General features: G+C 42.0%; 1 protein-coding gene across 2 annotated transcripts in view; it reads left to right on the forward strand.

Annotated features, from left to right (window-relative positions):
* The window catches only part of LPIN1 (lipin 1), an 80,430-nt gene that overhangs the window by 10,880 nt on the left and 48,043 nt on the right, over nucleotides 1–21,507 (forward strand). The window contains exon 2 of one of the 2 annotated variants that reach the window (XM_083858490.1): nucleotides 10,218–10,274. In XM_083858490.1, coding sequence (XP_083714616.1) covers nucleotides 10,218–10,274 — 57 coding nt within the window. Of the gene's footprint in view, nucleotides 1–10,217; nucleotides 10,275–20,367; nucleotides 20,429–21,507 lie in introns of those variants that run through there. The other variant, XM_083858491.1, reaches the window with a different exon arrangement.

Consider the following 21,507-nt stretch of genomic DNA (forward strand, 5'->3'; position numbering starts at 1 on the left):
CTAATCCCACTTTAAAAAGGTGGCCTTGAAGTTAAGAGGAACTATTCTCTCATTTTAAAATCAGACAGGTACATCTGGGTTGAATATAATTCTTTCACTAAATATCTTTAGATTGGATACCATAGAGACTCCAAACCCGGTGCTATCTCACTAACAAAAGCACTAACAATCCAGCCCAGAGAAAGGATATCTTTCCATTCAACTGGATGCCATATAATGAAGACTGTGGCCTGGTGAAAGAGGCTCTGAAAAGGTAAAATCTTGTGTTGGCACCTCAAGTGAAATAAGCTGGACCTATGTGCTGGCCCTGTGCAGGAATCCCTTCACACAGGAATAATTACATTACAGGCATTGGATAATGAAGTGAAAACAAGGAAATATGCAGGAGCCTGATACAGTGAACAGATTATTTCTTGCCACCATCTTTCTTTTTGCTGACTACTTAATCTGTGAAGTTTGTTTAAAAAATGAATCCTGCCAGCCTAGAGTATCAGGAGGTGTTAATTTCTCACAGATCAGTTAACAATCCTTCATCCATCGAAGTCAGGAGTACCTTTAAAGTTCAAAGTAGTCAATAAAAGATTATTTACAAAATGGAGTTTTGCATGGTCCCTTGATTTTACTTCTGGGAAAATCATTCAGGTGTAGGTAACAGAAGCAGCGCTTGGGATTCTCCACTGACACAGGTGGACCTCTGATGGCCTTGGCTGCTGGGGGAGGTTTGGAGGTGGAGATCTTGTAACCTTTCTCTCGTTTTTGTTCTTAAAAAGTAAGTGCAAACAACACAGTCCCAAAGCATTCCTGAGGGCAGCTGGTTGTTCTCTATCAATCCAGTGCTGCTTCACCACCAGCCTAGCTGCAGTGGCATCTTCAAGAGTGTAAAATAAACACTTGGGGTTGCCCTACTCTTGAGTCAGTCAGCCCTTTGTGGAGCATCCACTGATGATAAACTTCATGCTCTACAGCCAGGGATCTGTAAAGCTTCACCATAGCACTGCCCTGCCTGGAGAAAAACTATATGACATTTAACAAGGGGACTGATGGCTGCCAGGACACAGAGCCTTGTTTAAGCAAAATACTGAAGAAAGGAGGAGAGGCAGGGAATTTCTAAAAGTCTGATACTGTGACATGGTGAAAGAATTTCAAAGCTAATGCAGTTATTTTAGTATGAATTAAAGCCTAGTTAAGACCAAGGGATTATTAACATTTTAAAAATATTTCTAAATACTTTTAAAGCTCTCTGTGAGAACAAATACTAAATATGTACCACAGAAAAAATGTTCCTGGCCCACTGCATTCTGAGATACTTCTTTCCAAGAATTTTATTCAAAGACTTCCTCTTGTTCTGCACATGCTGTTTTTCTTCTAGTCAGCAATGTTGCAGCATATATTGATTGGATTTTATGACTGCCTTCTTCCTAGAAATAGTCCTGAACAATGTGTAGCAGTAACAAGAAAAACAAATCACTTGCAATGAAGACACACAGTCCCCTAGTCCTTATTTTTTGTCCTTCTGGACAAGAGCCAGCAGGGAGCTGCTTCCAAAGTCTATTTATGAACATGTGTTTACTTTTGTATACACACAGTCTTTACGACATGTGAGCCCTGTGTACTGACCCAATGAAGTCAGAAACTGTGAAAATTGAGAAATTCACTTCCATAACAGTGGTCTGAGTTGATCATGTTTCTCTATTTTATATCAAAAAAACAGAAGCAGAGTGAGTTTAGCTGGATTGTGCAGCAGAGCACAGACAGCCTGCAGTAGTGTCAGCTGCAATGGAAGTTTCCAAACTTCCTGACCTACCCCGCTCAGATGTGGGATTGTTTTTTCTCCTCTGTTGTTCCATTCCAGAAATCTGATCTTGGGACACAAGGGCTCTTCATATTACAAATATACCTATGTTCCACAAAATGACATAAACTTACTCCCTAAAAAGCTGTGGCTAGCAAATCCCTTAACAAATCCCCATAAAAACTACACACAATATATTTTTTTCTGCTATTAGGAACATGGATGTGAGGCTTTAAGATTTGAATGCTTGGAGGGTTTCAGTGAACAGCAACCTTACTTTTTATTTTTTTTCCTAGATGGACAAAGTGTGGAAAAAATCCATGTATTTTTAAATTCACTCACACTTTAATGGAGGCTTGTTATGACTCTATCCAGCCTGTCATGAAGCCATACATTAAAGCCTGTTGTGCTCATCCCTGTCGGAGCCCTTGATGACTCTGGACAGTGACTTATGTGCAAGTACTTACATATCAGTACTGACTTGATGGAACTTCCCTCTGTGGTAAAATCTGATATTCTTTGAATAAATTGCATTCCAGTGGGGAGCTTTGCACAAATCAATGGACAAGGGGATAGGAGGCATCACTGGCAGCCTAAAATAGCTATGATATCCAACGGGAAGGCCTCTGAGTAAGTCTGCGAGCAAACAAAGTAAATAAACAGAGAGAATAAAAAGCTCAGCTAGGTTTTAGAGGTCAGCCCCAGATGTGGCCATTACCTCCCACTTGCCATGACCTTTATGCTTCTATGGAGGCAGCTGCCATAGGCAAATGGACAAAGGGTTCAAGTCATATCATGAAAGGCTCATGCAGCTTTTCAGTGTACAGCACCCAGTTTTTTGCTGTCATCTTCCTAACCCCACTCCTGAAATTTATACCTAAATTTGCACAGAAAACAAATGGGATCAGGGAAATTTCCCTTTCTGAAGGCTCCCCACAAGCTTCTATAAGGTATTTGCACAAGGTTTTTGTATGTGACCCATGGCAAAGTTTGCTAGCAAACAAAAACACAGTCTGGGCTCGGTATTATTTGAAGAGCAGGTGCAGCACAGCAGTGGTAGCAACTTTGCTCTGTACTGTTGGGGAGCCTGGGGAGCCAGCATGTGGCAAAAACCCAGTTTCTCAAGTTTTTAAACAAGCCTGTTGCCAGTTCAGCTCTGCTGCCATACCTGTTTGACCAGAATCCCTCTGAACTAAATCAAGAACTTCTTGATAGTTCCTTCCTTTTTTTCTCTTTGGAGAGTCCTCTGTTTACATGACTGAGCACATGTCTTGTGTCTCAGACTGAACATCAGTGGGTCAGATCAGTTTTGTTTGCTCTGTATCATGAAAACCCCAAATTTACAGATTCTTTATGGCTGTAGATCCTACATAGGGCCAGATCTAGCTCTGAACTACTTTGCCTTATACTTAACAATGAGGGTCTGGATGACCCAAAGCCTCACCAAGCCTAAGCCAATGGTGCAAGGACATGGGCACTGTCAATACTACAGTCCTGAAACTTGACTGCCCACCAGCTTTCTGCCCCTGGCTGTCAGGAGGAGCAGCCGTTCTCACCCTTTTCTGGTAAAAGGCATGTATTGCCCTCTTCTGTGGTCTGAGGAAACTGTGGGTAGGAGCTGTCTCATCCAGGGCTGATGGAGAAGTTGCTCAGAGAGGCCTCTGGGTCTGTAAAGGCTGATGCCATAAGAGGAGGGTGGGGTGAACATCAGGTGATGTGGATACATCACCTCATTAAACACCTTTTGGTAGCCTGGGGTGGTTCCTAAGAGAAACATTCCCAGGTGCAGTGTTAACTGCAGCCATTAACACATAAAACAAAAGCAAGTGCCCCTATGGCGGTGGGGCCACCACCTCTGCCAATGGTGGTGGCAGCCAAACACACTCCACCCTGCTGAATGGTCTGCGGGAGATGACAAAACAGCCCTTATCGCATGTGTTGCAAGATATTAGATAAACAGCTGAAAATTCCCTCTGTGAGTGACTAGGGTGAGGTAAGAAAAGGGAGGAGCTCAGCAGGAAAAATCCAGACCTGGCACTAGGATCTTTCAGGGTGTATTTCAAAGACCAGAGTCTCCTGTGTTAACCCAGTCCTGGGATGTACTCAGTGAGGTTTCTGGCTAAATGAGCAGCTTCATAGTGCCTTACCTTCAGTCCTTAATTTTATCTTTGTTTCAAGCTCACTTCAAAGTGTGGTGAGCAAACCACCATGCCTGAGCCCTGCTGCAGTTTGCAGCGGCAGCGGCTCCAGGACAGAAATGCCATGGATATGCTCACTTTTTTTTTTTTTTTTTTTTTTTTTTTTTTTTAATTTGTAGGCTGGATTATTACAAAGCATTCAGTTTACATCTGGATTTCAAAATCATTTAGGAACTCGATGTAGCACACTGGGAGATGAATTCATTGAGAGCAGCCCTGCAAAAAAGGACTTGGGGCTTCTGGTGCATGAAGAGCTGGACAGGAACTGGGAATGTGCACAGAAAGCCAAATATCCTGGGCTCCATCAAAAGGAGCTCTGATAAAACACTGCCTGCAGTGCTGCATCCAGATCTGGGGTCCTCAGTGCAGGAAAGATATGGACCTGTTGGAGCAAGTCTAGAGGAGGGACACAAAAATGCTGGAACACCTCTCCTATGAAGACAGGCTGAGAGAGTTGAGATTATTGAGCCTGGAGAAGAGGAAGTTCTGAGGAGACCTTAGATTTGCTTTCCAGTACTTGAAATGGACTATGAAAAAAGAGGGAGAACAACTTTTTACATGAGCAGGCAGTGATCAGATAAAAGGGAACAATTTTAAACTAGAAGTGGAGAGATTTATATTATATTTTAGAAAAAAAAAATCTGTAATGTGAGGAATGAAAAACTGGCACAGACAGGTTACCAGAGAAGTTGTGGATGCTCTATCCTTGGAAACACAAAAGGCCAGGTTGGATGGGAATTTGAGCAACCTGGTGCAGTGTTGGCTTCCCTCCCCATGTGGTGGGGGGTTAGAACTAGATGGTCTTTAAGGTCCCTTCCAACCCAAGCCATTTTATGATTACAATGCAGGTATCCATGTTTTCAGCAAGGAAGGGACAGGGAAAACACTGCTCATGCTGCAAGAGCTGCCCTGGCACCCATGCTGTCTCCAGGAAAACAGAGGCTGTGAGGGCTGGGCAAGCAATAAGACTCCAAACTGCTGTGATCTTCCCAGCCTACACCTGTTCCTCTGTCTCCATGTGATGCCTTGGGACCCCGGAGCTACCAGGGCCCTGAGCATAATGGCTCCTTTGACTTCAGGCCAGGTTTGAGGGAGGTGATGAAACAGAACTGGTTTCTTGTTTTGCTTCCTCTGCTTCATATGATAAAACTTTGACTTCCATGTTGCAAAGTACTTAAACTGTTCTGTGGTCATCTCCATGGGCAGCAGCTCCCATGTTGCCTCCTACCGACCAGTGGTTTTATTTTGGCAGCTCTCTTATAGAAGGTAAATATTGATAAGGTTTTTTCTGTTTGTTAGAACATCAGGCCATTTAACTAGGATCTCACTACTGAAGTTTCTGACAGAACTCTTGGTAGCTACATTTTTTTCCCACAACATTTACTGATGTCCCAAGCTTTGTCTGACTAGTTACAACTTCTCCAGGAAAATTAAAGTTGTCAGTCAAACCTGACTTATTTGAGAAGCTAGGAAATGGCTTTCTTACTTTAGGTCACTTAGAAAGGTAATGTGGCTGTGTGGCACTTGGATTGCATTCTTACCTTGAAAGGAGGTAGCCCTCCTTCCTCTTTGTTGCTTAAAATTACTCTGTAGTGGAGATAGCATCTCCTCACAAAAGGCACCTACTCTGGTTCTTTGTGAAAGAACAGACCAGCTGCTTTGCACTAGGCACCCGTATGACAGGGAAAATAGAACTCTGGGCATCAGATGCTCCTCAAGGGAAGTAATAGCATGTTTCTATCTGGCATTAGCAGAAATGAAACACTCAGTGTGTACTTAACTACGTTTAGAGGCATGATTATAGTAGGAACCTGATTTAAATTACTTCACTAATTCACGAATGAATAACTTTGTTTACAACACCTGTTGCATCAGTGTGATGAGCTAAACACCAGTCAGGTGATATTGTGAGACTGAGTCAGAAGTTTGAGACAGAAGAGCTGCTTAGGTCACCCTGCCCATCCCTTGGCTACTCTGCTGTGCTTCCCTATAACTTGTTTCTGCACTATTTTTTTTTTAAATTCAAAGCATTTCATGTGACAGGGTTTTCATCACCTGTTTCTGAATTTTTTCCCACTGTGAGATTTCCTTGTTAGGAAAGAACTCCTGAAAATGGACTCTCATTCTGCCATGTCACTTTATCACAGACTAATAGAATAGAAGGCTGGAAGAGACTCAGAGATCATCTGGTCCATCTCTATGCCTAGAGGCAAATTCAACTATAATTAAAACATTTCTGTCAAATGCGTGTTCAGCTTGCTCTGAAAGATCTCAGCCTCTTCCGGCAATACCAGAGCTTGGGTGCTCCTACTATTATAAAGTTTTCCTAATGCCTAAATATTTCCTGTTTCATTTCATGCTTACTGCTTTTCCATATCTCTCCCAAGGGGTCATGGATTGTAAGTACTACTGCTATTTTTTGCTTGCAATATTTTTATATAAGATATATTTTTCCTCTAAGGGAGAGTATAAAATATAGACTAATTATTCTTCTGCAGATATCAGGCCACATATCTCTGAGTCTTCTACTTCACCTTCTATCAGCTAAAAGAAATATCTTAATTCTTAAACACTCCATGTTCAGTTGGGAAAAGTACAGTTTTACTTAATACTAACAGAGTGGGCAATATAGGCTCATAAAGACTCTCCTTAGGGGTCTAAGGGCAAATTTGCTTTGGACCACAAATTAAAGTTTTCTTAAAAATATTAATGAATTTCCTCTGACAGTTTAGGAGTATATTGTTTATATTTTAGACATCAGGAGAACTGTGCAATCATGCTTGTGATATGCCCAGACTCCTGGAAGGGAAAAAGCTCAGGTAGCTCCAGAGGAGATCTAGATCTCTTGACCACACTGATGGTAGTTAACTAAACAGTGACAGTGCCTATTCTCTGGCTTTGACACTACCTGTTGTAATCCAGTCACCTGCTGCTATTAAGCTCCATCAGCACTCAGAACCAGTTGGCTTCCTTGAGAGGCCTGTTAGAAATGCTCTGTGCTCATTCCCAAGCTGGGAGCTGCCAGCTGGCTGTGGCAGCACCCATGCCCAGTGCTGTTTTTCCAGCAGCAGGGGACAGGCCAGAGTGTCCCAGTGGCTTTGCCTGTGCTTTGGTTGTCTTGTACAGGCATAGCACTTGTGTCCTATTTCACTAGCTCAAGTGCAAGGTCATCTTTTCTCCACATTAGCTTCTTCTCTAAGGTCAGCTGGGAGCCTGCTGAGGCTGGCACAGTAAAGGAAAGATTTAATGCATTGTGTCTGCTTTAAAATAATTTTTGCTCGTGTCAGTTTGCATTTCCAAGCCTACTAAATAGGAAAGGCAGACAGCTGATTTACAACAGTCACTCAAAAATGGACAAAATATAATTCATTAAATACTAAATTTTCCATTAATTTCAGGTCTGAATGAAAGCTCCTTAGGGCTGTTTTTCAAATGTGAGCAGGAACAGAGATTAGACAACTCAAAAGATCAAATACTTAACTGCAACATTAACTGTACTTTCAAAATGTTGGCAGGAATCCTGGAGAGTCGCGTGGTTGTTGCACAAGTACACAAAGAATGTTTCACAGGACAATGTCTGATCACTGTTTTTCAGAGAAACTGAATGCACAGGCAGCAGCTCTTTTGTAAAATTACCAACTCTGTTTCAACACACTGTTGACTTTTCTTCTAATGAAACGTACTGTTTTCCTGTGGCAGTTCCTATTACGTTGTTTCTGAGATTTATTTTTTGGATCATGGAATTCTGTTTATTTTTACAGAAGAAAGAAAAAGAAAAACATGCTTGCAGCCCTGACATGCTTGCAGCCCTGAAAGTCAACTGTGTCCTGGGCTGCATCAAAAGCAGCATGGGCAGCAGGGCAAGGGAGATGATTCTGCTCCTCTTTTCTGCTCTCGTGAGACCTCACGTGAAGTCCTGCACTCAGATTTGGGGCCTTCAGCCCAGGAAAGATGTGGAACTGCTGGAGCAAGTGCAGAGGAAGCCACAAAGGGCTGAGGCCTTTTGTGAGCATTGGGGTTGTCCTCTGAGAGAATTGGGGTTGTTCAGCTTGGAGAAGGCTCTGGGGAGACCTTATGGCACCTTCCAATACCAAAAGAGGCAACAAGAGAGCTGGAGAGGGACTTTTTATGAGGGCTTGTAGGACAAGGGTAAGAAAGAAGGTAGGCTTAGACTAGATATTAGGAAGAAATTCTTTACTGTGGGGGTGGTGAGGCACTGGAACAGGTTGTCCAGAGAAGTTGTGGATGCTTCATCCCTGGAAGTGTTCAAAGCCAGGTTGGATGGGGCTTTGAGCACATCAGTCTCATTAAAGGTGTCCCTGCCCATGGCAGGGGGATTGGAACCAGATGGTCTTTCAGGTTCTTTCCAACCCAAACTACTCTATGACACCTCTTAAACACAAGCAGGCACATGCAACAAGAATATGGAATAATATTGAATTCAGCATTTGCATACAACATGCATCTGTATTTCAATTATTAATTTAGCCTGCAAGAGTATTTCTAATAATTTAACTATTGCTGTAAGAGTGCCAGTATTTTTATTCTGCTTCTGAGAATAGAAAAGATAGTTGACTTGTTAAAACAATGGGCCATGTGGAAAGAGATGTAGGGAGAGTTCCTAATTCAGATGCTAGAATTCCTTAGTAGTGCAGAATAAGTAATTTAATCAGGGTGTATTTCAATTACTTAATTTGATAAATTGAATTTATAATATCTTCTGGTCCATAAGGTTGTTGAGAGACTTGGTAAACTCTGTTTGAATACTGTGGTGCAATCCTTAGTGGAATGTTCCAAGTGCAAGATATTGTTGTGGGCAGAGAAGGCCTATGTGCCAGACTTCTCTGTCTTCCTCTGATTGTGCCACCTCAAACTTATTTGTCACATCTCCCACATGAAAGGATATTCTAATTATACATGTACCAGAGTGTATAGGTGTAATTACCAGTGTAATTAACAGTAATGGAACCCTTACGAACTGGACCAACCAGAACTAGGTGAATTTATTTCTGTAGTTCTTCTTTTGCTATTTCTGACTGCTCCCTCTTTATAATGGTTTCTTGGTCTTTTCAAATGGGAGAAGGTTCAGAAAAAGGATAATTTGATACCTTTTGTATTTTCTCAGTAAAATTCCACAGAATATTCCGAGTGTCATATAACTTGATAATGATGGAGAGCAGAATGTTTTTCCTTTTTTCCTAGTGAGCATTTGTGTTTGAAAAATATTGAGATTTGAATATGAAGGAATATGGGTATTTTGAGAACACACCACCAGCAAATCTGGCCATAACTTTTCTAAGCAAGAAAGGGAAATCTTTTAAATTATTTGTTTATATCACCATCATCATCGTCATCATATTTATTGATCTTATAGAGTTAGTCCTTTCAGTATGAAATTTCACTATGGAATAAGAAGTATTATAAAATGCAGTTCAGAATTTCTCTTCAATAACTTTTCCTTGTATTTATATGTGTCTCTTCATCTCCAGCAACACTGAAAGCTTACCCTATTTAGTGGGTATTAATTAATATGTCTTGCAACTCTGGCTTCTTTAAAAATGAAATCACCATTCACTCCTACTTCTGTGCGTTCATAAAGAAGTTGTCACAGTAATTGTCACCAATTGTGGGCTCTGTCTCTGGAAGTGCAGTCACTCTGCTCCTGTGGCTCCTGTGCTGCTTGTCTGCAGTGGAATTACTCATGGAATATACTCATGCCTCTGCTATGCAGACCCTGAGAACCAGGTTGCTTCAAAGGGGCTGAAGTGTGTTCTTGCTCTTCAGTATTGCTTTTCCTGTCCTACCGGGTACTAGAGGTCTTCCTGTACCATGAACACATCTAGGGATGATGCCATATGAAAAGATTTTTGGCATCTCCATCCTGCAAAAGTATAAACAGAGACTGTGGTCTATGCTTCTTCAGAGCTCACAGAATTTGCTGGCTTCCAAGTTCTCTCCAGCTAATGATACAGATCCTACTAGCAGAGGACAAAATCCTTCTGCAAAACCCCTTGAAAACTGAGGTGGTGGAAAGAGAGAATTGAGAACATTTCTCAGTCCAGATAAAAAGTGAGGATGACACAAAGGCCATGTGGCTTATAAAGGAACCTTAGGAGAGATATCCATTGAAGCTGGGCTTCAAGGATCATGCCTGAGGCCTGTATATATTAACTTCTCTGTATGGTTAATTAACTACATTATTTTTCATTATGTTTTGTTTCTTTCAGATTCCGTTGATGAAAGATCCCGGCTGGATTCGAAATGTCTGGACACGCAATCTAAATGTAGGAATTCAATAGTTAATTTGTTTTTTAACTCCAGTGCCTTAGAGCAGGGCCAGCTTGAAGCCCAGTGGTCTTAGGTAAAGCAGGATGAGGGGTGGTTAATTCTTGCCCACTTTCTGGTACCCAGTGCAGAGTGTCCAAGTGTCACTCTTTGGACACTGTGTTACTGTATGTCACCACCATAATGTGGTATTATTATTCTTGTGAAACGCTGGGTGGCTCTGTGAAACTGGTGGCCCTCATATGTGGCCAGTACTAGCAGGATAAGGATGGAAACAACATAAAAACTTGGAAATTTGGCATTTGACCTGGGCAATAAGCACTGAGTGAACAAACTGTGGCAAAGGGGAGTTTGAAAGACATGTCCCAAGCCAGGGAAAGCATGCCCAGATATCCTTGCTGCTGCTCCCCTGGAAGGCAGAGAGCACATCTGTGAGGTGGTGGTCCTGGGACACAGCCATGGATTGACAGAAGAACCACTCAGGAGAAGGAATGAGAGGGGGAGAACAGCACTTCCCACACCAGTGATAGAACTGCCACTGCTGAATGACTGGCAGAGGAGGCAAAAAAGGCAGATCCAGGGAACAACATGATAATTGTCTTAGAGACTCCGGACTCTATTCCTCAGAGTGACCTACTCTTATAGTGATGATAGGGCAGACTATTTAGAGGTTGACTTGACTGAAATCAGAGGTAAGTCCACAGCATTTCTACCCAGCACCAAGCAGAGCTGTGCAATTACAAACACTTACCTGAGCTATTGGAGCCACTGTCCAGCTCTTCACAGATGTGTTAGCCAGGGTGGAGTGTAATGTCAGCATAGCTACACTGCTATCTCATGTAAATCCCACCCTGGGGGCTCCAAACAACCTACACAGTACAGTGTAGGATATTCTCTATGGTTTCCAGAGGAACCCTCCTGATCCAGGAGCCTGTGGAGATTTGCTTGTAGCTTGTCAGTGGGGGAGCTGGTTGGCAGAGCCTGGCAGTGTCTCAGTTGGGTCTGGCAGATGTAGGAAGGTATGTCAGCTTCAACAAATTGAAGACCTAACCTTCATGCTGAGCTTGATATTAGCAGTGTACCGTAAACTGGACAGATAGATAAGCCAAACAGGCAGTCTGAAATGAGAATGGGGTTGGTTGCTGTTGGCAGGGGTTGGGTTTGGACATGTAATTCAGTATCTGTGCTTTGCAGAGAGAAAGGTACTTGGGAATTCAAAATGCCAGTAAAATACACAGGGAAAGAACTCCAATTAACAAAGGACAGCATAAAATACGAAAATTAAACACATGTGAAATGATACTACAGATGTGATCTTTTCATTCCAAACTTAGGGAACATTCAGATCTGCATTCAGAGGAGATTCTGAAATTTACAGGAACAGCTGCTGGATAATCAAAACAGGCCATGTGAACTCGTGCTGTAACTTTGAAAGAATGGAGGATAATACATACTTGCAGTAAGATTATACTTAAAGGATCAGGTTATGTATTATTTGGGCAAAATTTTGAATTATTTTAATGTATCAGTACAATGATTTTTGTCCTAAATTTCTCATAAGCTAGTACAGAAATACATGAAGAAGAGGAGGAGGAAGAATTTTGTAATGTGGATGTGCTACATTTAAAATCTACTCTACAGAAAGAAGATTGTGGGAAACTAGCTAACCACTGATGATAAAAAATCTTAGAGATTGTGCAAATAGAAGAGGTGTTTGCACTAAGCTGTGCCAATATCTGCAGAGAGAATTTAGTAGTATGAAACAGAAAGTGAAAAAATATCAGGCTGAATCCGTCAGAGGAAGCAGAATTACACAGAACAAAGAACATCTGACATGGACAAAGGTAGATAAGCAAAAAGCATGATCCCAACCCCACGCAAGCAACATGAAAAACATGCAGGGTGAATGAACTGGGCTGTCATCTAGGACTGCAGGGGAGTGACATCTGATATCACTGGGATGATTGCACAGGAAGGCTTTTTTATTAGTGCCCAAACTGCAGTGTGGGGGTTGGAATGGGGAGAACGGTGTCTGAAGAATTCACATCAGAAGCAGACATGTACCTTGACACAACTCTGAACTACCTGTGGGTATGACTTTGCTTTTTATTCTATTAAATAGGATTATTTTCTTTGTTTTCTGACCAGTCCTTTGTCTCTTCTTGTACTATAGCAGAGCTTGATACAAAACACTGCTTTCCTGTTCCTAGTCTTGCTTTTTTTTTTAAAAAAAAACTTCACCTGTTTGAAACAATAAGCAAGCCCTTTGCTTGTGTAATACAGAATTCACTGGCTTCAAAGGGATTATATTGCTCTGTGTGAACTGAGCACCAGGCGTGATACTTTCAGACTCCAAACTCACTGGGATGGGAATTCTCTTTGTGCATGATACAACCAACACAATGTGGCTGACGTGTGAGTAATAGTAAAACCAGCTGATGTTTTTGTGGGCAAAAGCTGCTGGTTTTGACAGACTGTGCACGGTATGTAGATTTGTCTGAAGTAGGTATGGAATGAGGGTAGCAGGAATGAGGCAAAGTACCTGATGAATTCTCACATTTGCATAATGGAATATGAAAAACATACAAGCCACCAAAACAAAGGCTTTCTGTTACTAAAGATGTGCTAGAGCTAATGAAATGGATTTCCCTAATTTCACCAAAGTATATTATTTCCATAGGTTTGCACAAAGTGCTTGTTTTAACACATGCTTCTGCTGTATTTATGAAACAAGGATAAAATATTTTCACAGTATGTTAATTCTTGAATGCACCTATTTTCTCAAAACAACTCTGAAACATAATGTTTTTAAACAATTCTTGCTTGTATGCACAAGTGCTGATAAACTTTTTTTAAATAGAGAACAGGAATACATGGAGACAGAATTGAACCATTTATGTAAGGGTAGGATCTAAAGAGCTACATGTAGAGCAGGCAAGGTTGACAATGCATTCATTTATACTATCTTAATACTGGAGTAACTAAAATTGTTTCAACTTTCTCAGTTCAACATTAAATTACATTTCCTTCTGATGGATCATTGCCTCCTGAGAGCCATTCAAACACATCATACTTTGTGACCAGATTACATAGACATAATAAACCCCCTTAAGGACAGGTGTGTTTCACTTCACAAAAACTGTTGTGTATTTTAGACTTCAAGACTCTTTTATACTGAAGTTTTCATTAGAATAAAATTTCAAATTTTGCTCAGCTTTCAACATAATGGTAGAAATCAGAGGAAAAAAATGCTTTCTTTCAAACCACAGAATACAGTTCCTCCATTGGTTAATATACCCTTTGTCACATCAAATCTAAATTTAGTTTTCCAAATAATTATTTTTAGACTGATGGAGATGAGATGTTGTTAAATTATAGTTCTAAAATAACATTCACTACTATGTTCAAGGATTTTAGTGCTATAACACTTCTGAAGAGACTACACTCATTTTGACACTGAGAGTATTCTGAGGGAAGGATTCACTGAGTTACCTGGGACACTTCTGCCACTCATAGAAATTTGAACATAAAACTGACATAAAGTTTTGCAAACTCAATCACACCTATTAATGGTATTAGCACTCTAGTTGTAGAAATCATAAAACTTAAGCTAATTTCTCAAATAATATCACATAGTTATGCAAGTCCCTACAGAAGATGTAAAGAATGACAGCAGCTAAAAACCAGACATAAATAACAATATTCCTGCTTTAACAAAACAGACTTGGTTCCAGTTAGAGTTTTACACAAGTTCTCAGCCTAAATCAGGAGAATGAACTGCTTAGATAAGAGAAGGAATGCAGTATTTACTGATTAATTGCCCAGGATTGATGCAAATAATTAAAGAGAATTTATTGTCTTGTGATGTTCAGGATTTAATTCTATGCCTCAGCTTGTTCCTAGGATTTTCACACAATTTTGATTATTAACTTTATCTATAACACTGTATTTTTAAGAACAAAAGAGTCAACAACAATAAGATTGTCACCTTTTACAGCAACTAAGACTGAAAAGATTATTGGCTTAAGCAAAATATGTTTTTAAAGATTTAGCTCAAATTTTGCCTATAAAATTTATCACAAGAATTCAATGGATGATTGTACTTTGAATTCAAAACAAGCACAGTCCTTGGCTCAAACTGTAATCACTAAAATCTCCAACAATGGAATTAAAAGGAAAACACTTCTAAGACAGATTATCCTAAACCAGTATCTCATCTCTCCCCCCAGTTCACCTGATACAGAGCCTTGAGGTTAAAAATCAGAGAGATCTGAATTCTGTACTGCCAGATTAAGGTGTTTCAAGTCTGGCACAGAAGAAGGAATGAGAGGACAGTGTGGAAAGATCTTAGGGCCAGAGCTCCTTCATGCCTTGCTGCTACAGAAATCCCTGAGAAGGGAAAGCAGGAGTCCTTCAGGTGGAGGCACAGGACCCACACCTGCTGCAGAGGCTGAACTGGGAAAAGTACCCTTCTGAATGTTACACATACGTGTTAAAAAACCCAATTGCTCTAATCTGGTTATATTCTGTCACTTCAAATATTCAAGAAAATTGAGCATTAGTGAGAGAGGAAAACACTAAGGGGTTGCATAATCTCACTTTTTTTTTACAGCAAAAGTAATAAACCTTTCTTTACTTTGGATGAAGGGATGAAGATGTGAACTTTTAGGCAGTACCTGCAGAAGCCTCTCCCATCAGTTCACCAGTGAGGGAGACAATGGCCACAGTCTGCCTCTCCTGACAGGCTGCTCACAATCCTCCATCTGCCTCTTTCTCAAGGGGAATTTAAAACCTTTTTCATCCAGTTTATATGACAGCCAGCACTAATTACAGTACCTGGGAGAGTACAGAATTATCTCACTTCAAAGCCAAGCAAACCTGCTTCTTGTAATGCCAAACCAGGGACAGAGTGCCCCTGCATTCACCAGGAGCCACACAGTGCCCCATCTACCCTGGTCTGCACAGAAGTGAAGAATTTTTCTGTCACAGAGAGAAGCCTCAAATATTGCTACTTGTATTATAAAACACATTTTAGACACTTCATTCTCTCTGTGGCGTTACAGAATGAACTTCAAGCTGACCTATATTAGCACTTAATTCTTAGCCCACCAGAAGAAAAAGCTTTATACACAATATCTATTGATCATCTTACTATCGTAAGTGCAGGTGTTACATCTTTGATACCTACATTTTGCTTTGTAAGGTGGAAACAACACAGTGAACTAATGAAGATATTCAGTTTTACAATCCCCAAGCAATAACTTTCAGATCCTATTTCCAAGGATAATTTGATATTGGTCTGATCTGATCTGGAAATTTCAGACATGAGGCTGAGAGAAAAGCAACAAACTTCTCAGCAGAACGAGTTGGTTTCCAAATATCTTTTTACTTATTGGGATTAAGGTTGCCATTTTAGTTTCCAAGCACTGCAGGTACTGTGAAGAAAAGATTATACCCTGGGAAACAAACCAGCTTTGTTTGAAGTTCTCAAAGCATGTTTTGTACTATTTTGTTCTGAACAAATAATACTGATGATTCTGGTTTGCTGTGCTTTGAAAACAGTATTCTGGGCAGAAGCTTTACATGCACAGATGTATTGGACTGATGAAAAGCTAGATTTTGGGCTGGAAAGCATTTCTGTCCAGAATGGAGGAGCTGTGTATGATATCTTATTTCTTGTACGTACGTGCACTTAGACACCAGTATGTGTTTTACCTGAGCAGGATACAGGTCTGTGTTTGTGTTTGAACAAGCACATGCAGGAATTGTGGTCTTGGCTGAAGAAAGAACACATTGATGATTTCACTGTTATATCCTAAATCTCACATTGCAATTGCTTTGTTTTATCAGGGCTCAAGCTTTTCTAAGCTTTTTAAGATTATATTTAGAGAGCTCAGCTGTGGCTATTTACAGATTTGCAGCTAAATTGCTTTCTGATGAGATTGAACTAGTACAAGTATACCTCCAGCAGGGCTGATATATTTAGCCTCTCTTGTTCCTAATTTAAATACTCCTACAGTCTTTGGCTTTGATGATATTTGGATCATAGAAGTCAGTAGAAGTCTCTGTCTCTCAGTAGCCAAGTATTTTGTAGCAGAGAAATGACTTTTGACTGGGGAAAGAACTGCTAGGATATAAAGGAAACATTGAGGTTCTTATGGGTTTGCATGGTTGGATGTGGATCTAGAGGAAAAAGAAAGGCTCTTCTGAGAACCTTCATAATCAAGACTTGTCATATTCTTAGAAGCAAAAAAAGACTTGTCTAATGGTTCATCTGCTAGAGATCATGCCTCTTTTTTTTTTTTTTTTTTTTTTTTTTTTTTTTTTTTTTTTTTTTTCAGTGAAGGGGAAGAAAGGGTGTCTGTCAAAAAAACAAGTCCAAAAGCACTTGGTTCAAAATCAAGCTTGGTTATGCAACGCACTGATGGCATGAGAGATCATTACAGATGAGCATTTTGGTACATGATTGATGCTTCCTGCCCTGCCTCTAATTCCAGCTGCAAAAGTTTCTGGAAAATTGCAACCCCACATTTGATCATTTGACAAAATAATCCTCTCAGCTTTGCTTTTCACTGGTCACTGCTGTGCCTCATTGCTGACTGGAGCTTTATACTACTTCTGATGACATCACAGTCCTCCTGAGGATGATGTAATCATCTCACCTCTGAACACAGAGGTCAAGGAGGAAAGATAAGAAAGGATGTAAGAAGTGTATTGGCTGGCATGTGCAACTGTCAGGAAGTTATTACAATACTCAGGAACTGTGATGATACAGAAAGCAAAATCCCCAGACTAAAGCTGTCAAACTGCAAGGATCTCAGGGGCACAGATAGAAAGCAAAAGCAGCAGCACAGTCAAAACTGGCAAAAAGTTTAAGTCAAAGGTGGTGGGGGGGAGGGAATGTTTTAGAAATCTCTGCAACTAAATAACATTATCTATACTTTAAAAAAATGGTCTCCAGTCAAGCACTTAGAGGCAGATTAAATACAGCATTCACATGTTACAACACCCTGCACTACCGTGCCTTCAAATGAAGGATGAAATGAAGTACTAGATAATTGTACTTGAAGGAAAAAGGAAGAGAAAAAGAAAGGGGGGAAAAAAAGTGAACCAGACAGAGAATTCAGCAGATTATCAGAGGCAGCTGTAGGTACTATATAAAAATATCTACTTATGTTAGGAGAGAAAGTCGTTTGTTAGGATGGTGGGATGTTCAATCAGGTAATTACAGAGTCAGTCAAACTGCTTTTTGATGTTTACACTGGAATAAAACTAGATCAACTCTTAATTTACAGTGTGTGAGCTACTCTGAGTTTATTACTTACATAAAGAACATCACCACGACTCCAGAGCCATCTTTGCTTAGGAGTTATTTATAAATTAAAAGCTAAAAGCTCATCTTTTCTATTTACTGAATAATTTTTACCTGCACATTGGGCATGCATTAACAATTGCAGTCGTTCATAACCCTCAGGTCCTCTGTGCCTGAACATCAACCCTAATTTTAGTGGGGCAAGCCAGACATTACTGCTGATGCACAATGGTTTGAATGGTTATTTTGCTCACTGACAACATCCTTGTTAGGAAAATCTAGTGTCCTAAGATAGAATTGAAGGCTTTTTTTTTTTTTTTTCCTGTGCTTGTCAACTCTTTTTAAACCCAGCTTTATTAATTTACAAAAGACTACACAACACAACTTTCTTCTTAAGTGTAATTTCATGGTAACTATGAGCCCAGATCATAGGCTAGAACTCCACTGTACCAGAACTGTAAAAACACAAAGTGAATACATAAATTTTAAGGTTTATGAAACAAGAGTCAGAGTTAGGTAATAATGAATTAATGTAAATTTGCCATCAAAAGAATGGAAAGAAAACCTTGCAGGAGCAGGTCCTTCAAAATTTTGTGGACAGTTCTACATCAAACCTTGGTAAACAAAATCTGTTGATTAACACAATGCGTCCAGAAAGAAACCTGTGAAAGGGGAAACGTTTCAGGAAGAAAACAATAATACTTTAGAACTTTATCATTCCTGAGTGTGTTTTGGAAATGACACTGTCAGGGACTTTCCTCTTGCTGGGGCCATACTCTCTCTGCCAGCTAGTATGTGGGTAACTCCAGATTAATTTTTAGGAACCATCCCTGACCATCCTATCCTCCAAATTTTGCACTGGGCTGGGTCAAATCCACAGCCATGACCATGCTAAGGCTTGGACACTATGAAAGTACTGGTTATGTACTAGTGCTTGGTCCTCTAGATAGAAGGGAAGTAATCTGAGGACACCACTCTGCACAATGGTCACACCATGAAAAGAATAGAGTGAAAAAGCACAGAAGGATGGTGCCCTGTTGTTAAGGGAAACTCACCAATGCTATGCAAACATTTGGCACTTCCCACAGCATCTTGTGTGTATCATGATTGTTTTTACTCTGCTCTGTAGGAAGAGAAAACATGACCTTGCACATGGAATCATTTAAAATATAAAGCATTATTCTGTGGGCCATTTTACATCAAGCAGCAGATGGTTGGACATGATAAGTAGCTAAACACAATACAGTACTTCCAAAAATGAGCTTGTGGATTTCTGAAAGAAGCATGAAAGGATCGGTGTGGTTGAGACTGTGGAAAGACACTGTTTTTGATTCAGTATGTTATGATCATGTTTTGACTTTAGCAAAATAGTAGAAGACCATAGTGGACCAGAATGTTAGAGGAGTCCTCTCAGCTAACATGGATGGTGATGGCAGGAGGTTACCACTCTCTCAGAAGGAACATAATATGGGATTGTATTCCACACAAATGTGGTGGGCAGGGCACTGGTAGGATCCACAGTGAACACAGATAAAGCTTCTTGCATTTAACAGGCATTATTTACCAACATTTCTCATTGCCTACTGACTGCCCACTGGCAAGAGATTAGCTATTAAATGCCTGGGAAATGAAATTGCAGTTGTGTATTACTTTCTCTTTGGGACTAAGTATACACCCTTGTTTGTCATGCCTGGGCAGACACTGTCTTCCCTGACTTTTCTGCTCTCAAACTGAAGTGTACTCATTAGCATAGCTGTGCAACCAGGAGTGGAGGAGAGAACAAGAGGAGGGATTGGAGCCTGTGGGTTTGCACAGAGTCCTGTCACTCAGTGGCTGTCTTAGCTGTGAGCTGAACCAAGACTGGCCAAGATGGGGAGAACTAAAGAGAGCTATAGGAGGAAGACGTGTTGCAGAAAAACAATTTGAAGGATTACAATTGGGTTATGACCTAGAGAAGATTCCACCAAGATTGTTTTGGAATGTAACCAGAAATTAAACAAAAATGGAAGGCTTAAGCACTAATTACTCAGCAAGGTCCTCTTCCCAGGCTCCGGCTGCATGTACATTGTGGGGACTACAACATGGAGATGCAGGAAACCCAGCTCTCAAAAACTTGTTGTCAAACCTAAAACTATTGAAACAGAGTGCTTCAATAATGACCTTTTTTGTTTGTTTGTTTGTTTTGGGGGTGTGTGTGCATACAGTCTTTGCCATCTTATTTCCCCGTGTTTCCCGTTCAGTTGTTTTGCACACAGCACCGCCCTCGTGACTTCTGTAAACAAGACTCCAAAAGGCCTGGAAGGTTCCTTCGGGTCAGTTTTAACACGGACATCCACCTCCCTTCTCAGCTGTGTACGGCAACCATGCAAAGTGAGGTTACAATGCGGTTACACACCAGGAAACCACTATCAGGTGGAAAAGCTTTATTTCACGGCATTTATTTAAAGCGATAAAGCGCCTGATGCTGCAGGACGCGCTCCCGATGGCGATGACTGCGAGGCTCTGGCAGCCCAAGCGACGCCTATCCCGGACCTGCCTTTGCTCAGCCGGGCTGAGCGATTCCCTTTTCCACTCCCCGTTTTCCCCAGCCAGGAACCTGACTCGCCCTCGGCCGGGGGATCACCCCACACCACCGCGCCACAGCCCCGGCCCCGCCCCGGGCCCGCCCGCCTCCTCCGGGCCTCCTCCGGGCCTCCCCCGGGCCTCCCCGGGCCGCGCTGTGCCCCGGCCCCGCCTCCCCCGGCCGGCCCCGCCCCGGCCCAGCGGCCCCGCCGGTCCCCGCGGCCGCCCAGCGCACGGAGGCGGCGGGAGCGGAGCTGCGGGAGCCGGCCCGCGGCAGAGGTGGGTGCCGGGGCTCTGGCGGCCGCTGCGGGAGGAGGGAGGCCCTTCCCGCTCCGGCTGCCCGCGGGCGGGGAAGGCCAGGCCCGGAGCCGCTGAAGGCAGCGGGTCCGCCCGGCCTGGGGCTGGCGGGGCTCGGGGCGGCTGCCCGCATCCCCTGCCCGCATCCCCTGCTCCCATCCCCTGCCCGCATCCCCTGCCCGCCTTTCGGTGCGGAGCCGCCCGGCTCTGGGCAGTGACAGCTGCACTGGGTTGCTGGGGCTGTGCTTTGTGCGCGGGGTTAGGGGGAAGATGCGATGCTTTCCAGGCGTCCCTCAGAGGGAGGCACCCTGCGTGGGGGTCTCGCTGTGGGCTCCGTCCCCCGCCGGGCTGGTGGTGCCCGGTGCCCCCTGTGCGCTGCTGCTGCTGCTTCCCCTTTGGCTTTGGGCGTTTGGCTTCCCTTTGCCTGGCAGCTGCTGATGCAAATCGCTGCATTATGCCACTGCTTCCCTAATACTTTCCCTGAGCTGGAAAAATGACAGCAGTAACAGGACAGAGGGATTTAATGACATAGCAGAGCCTGGCTAGCAGCGGTGCAATGGCTACACAGGAAACTAAACTTTGAGATATTTTGTATTTCTTTTATGTTACGCCCCCACCCCACTCCCAGTATTACTTTTCTTTTAATTAGTATATCTCCTCTACCTTCAAGAAGCAAAACTAAAAGCAAATGTGTCTTGTGGGGAGGAGACAAAACACTGCAATATTGTTATCCCCATCAAACAGGAATTGCGTAGAGGTGGTATCCCAGCCTTGATGTTGCAGACCATCTATCAGATCATTTTTCTTTTCCTGTGTAAAGTCATCAGTCTTGCTAGATCTTTTGACTTCTAGTCTGGAGGGTGTTTTGAAATGGTTTATTTTCTGGATAACTTTATCTGTGTCCCCGCCTCTGCTGTCTCAGGAAGCAAACATGGTAAATGCTTAGTGTACATACATAAGGCTTTGTTGCCATCAGTGCATGGTTAAAAGTTAGATGAACGCCTATTAGAGTAAAGTGAGCCTACTTCCATGAAGAGACCTGGAGAAAAACTGGGGAGACA

The sequence above is a fragment of the Zosterops lateralis genome, assembly GCF_965231275.1.
Source record: "Zosterops lateralis genome assembly, chromosome: 3".
NCBI lineage: Eukaryota > Metazoa > Chordata > Aves > Passeriformes > Zosteropidae > Zosterops > Zosterops lateralis.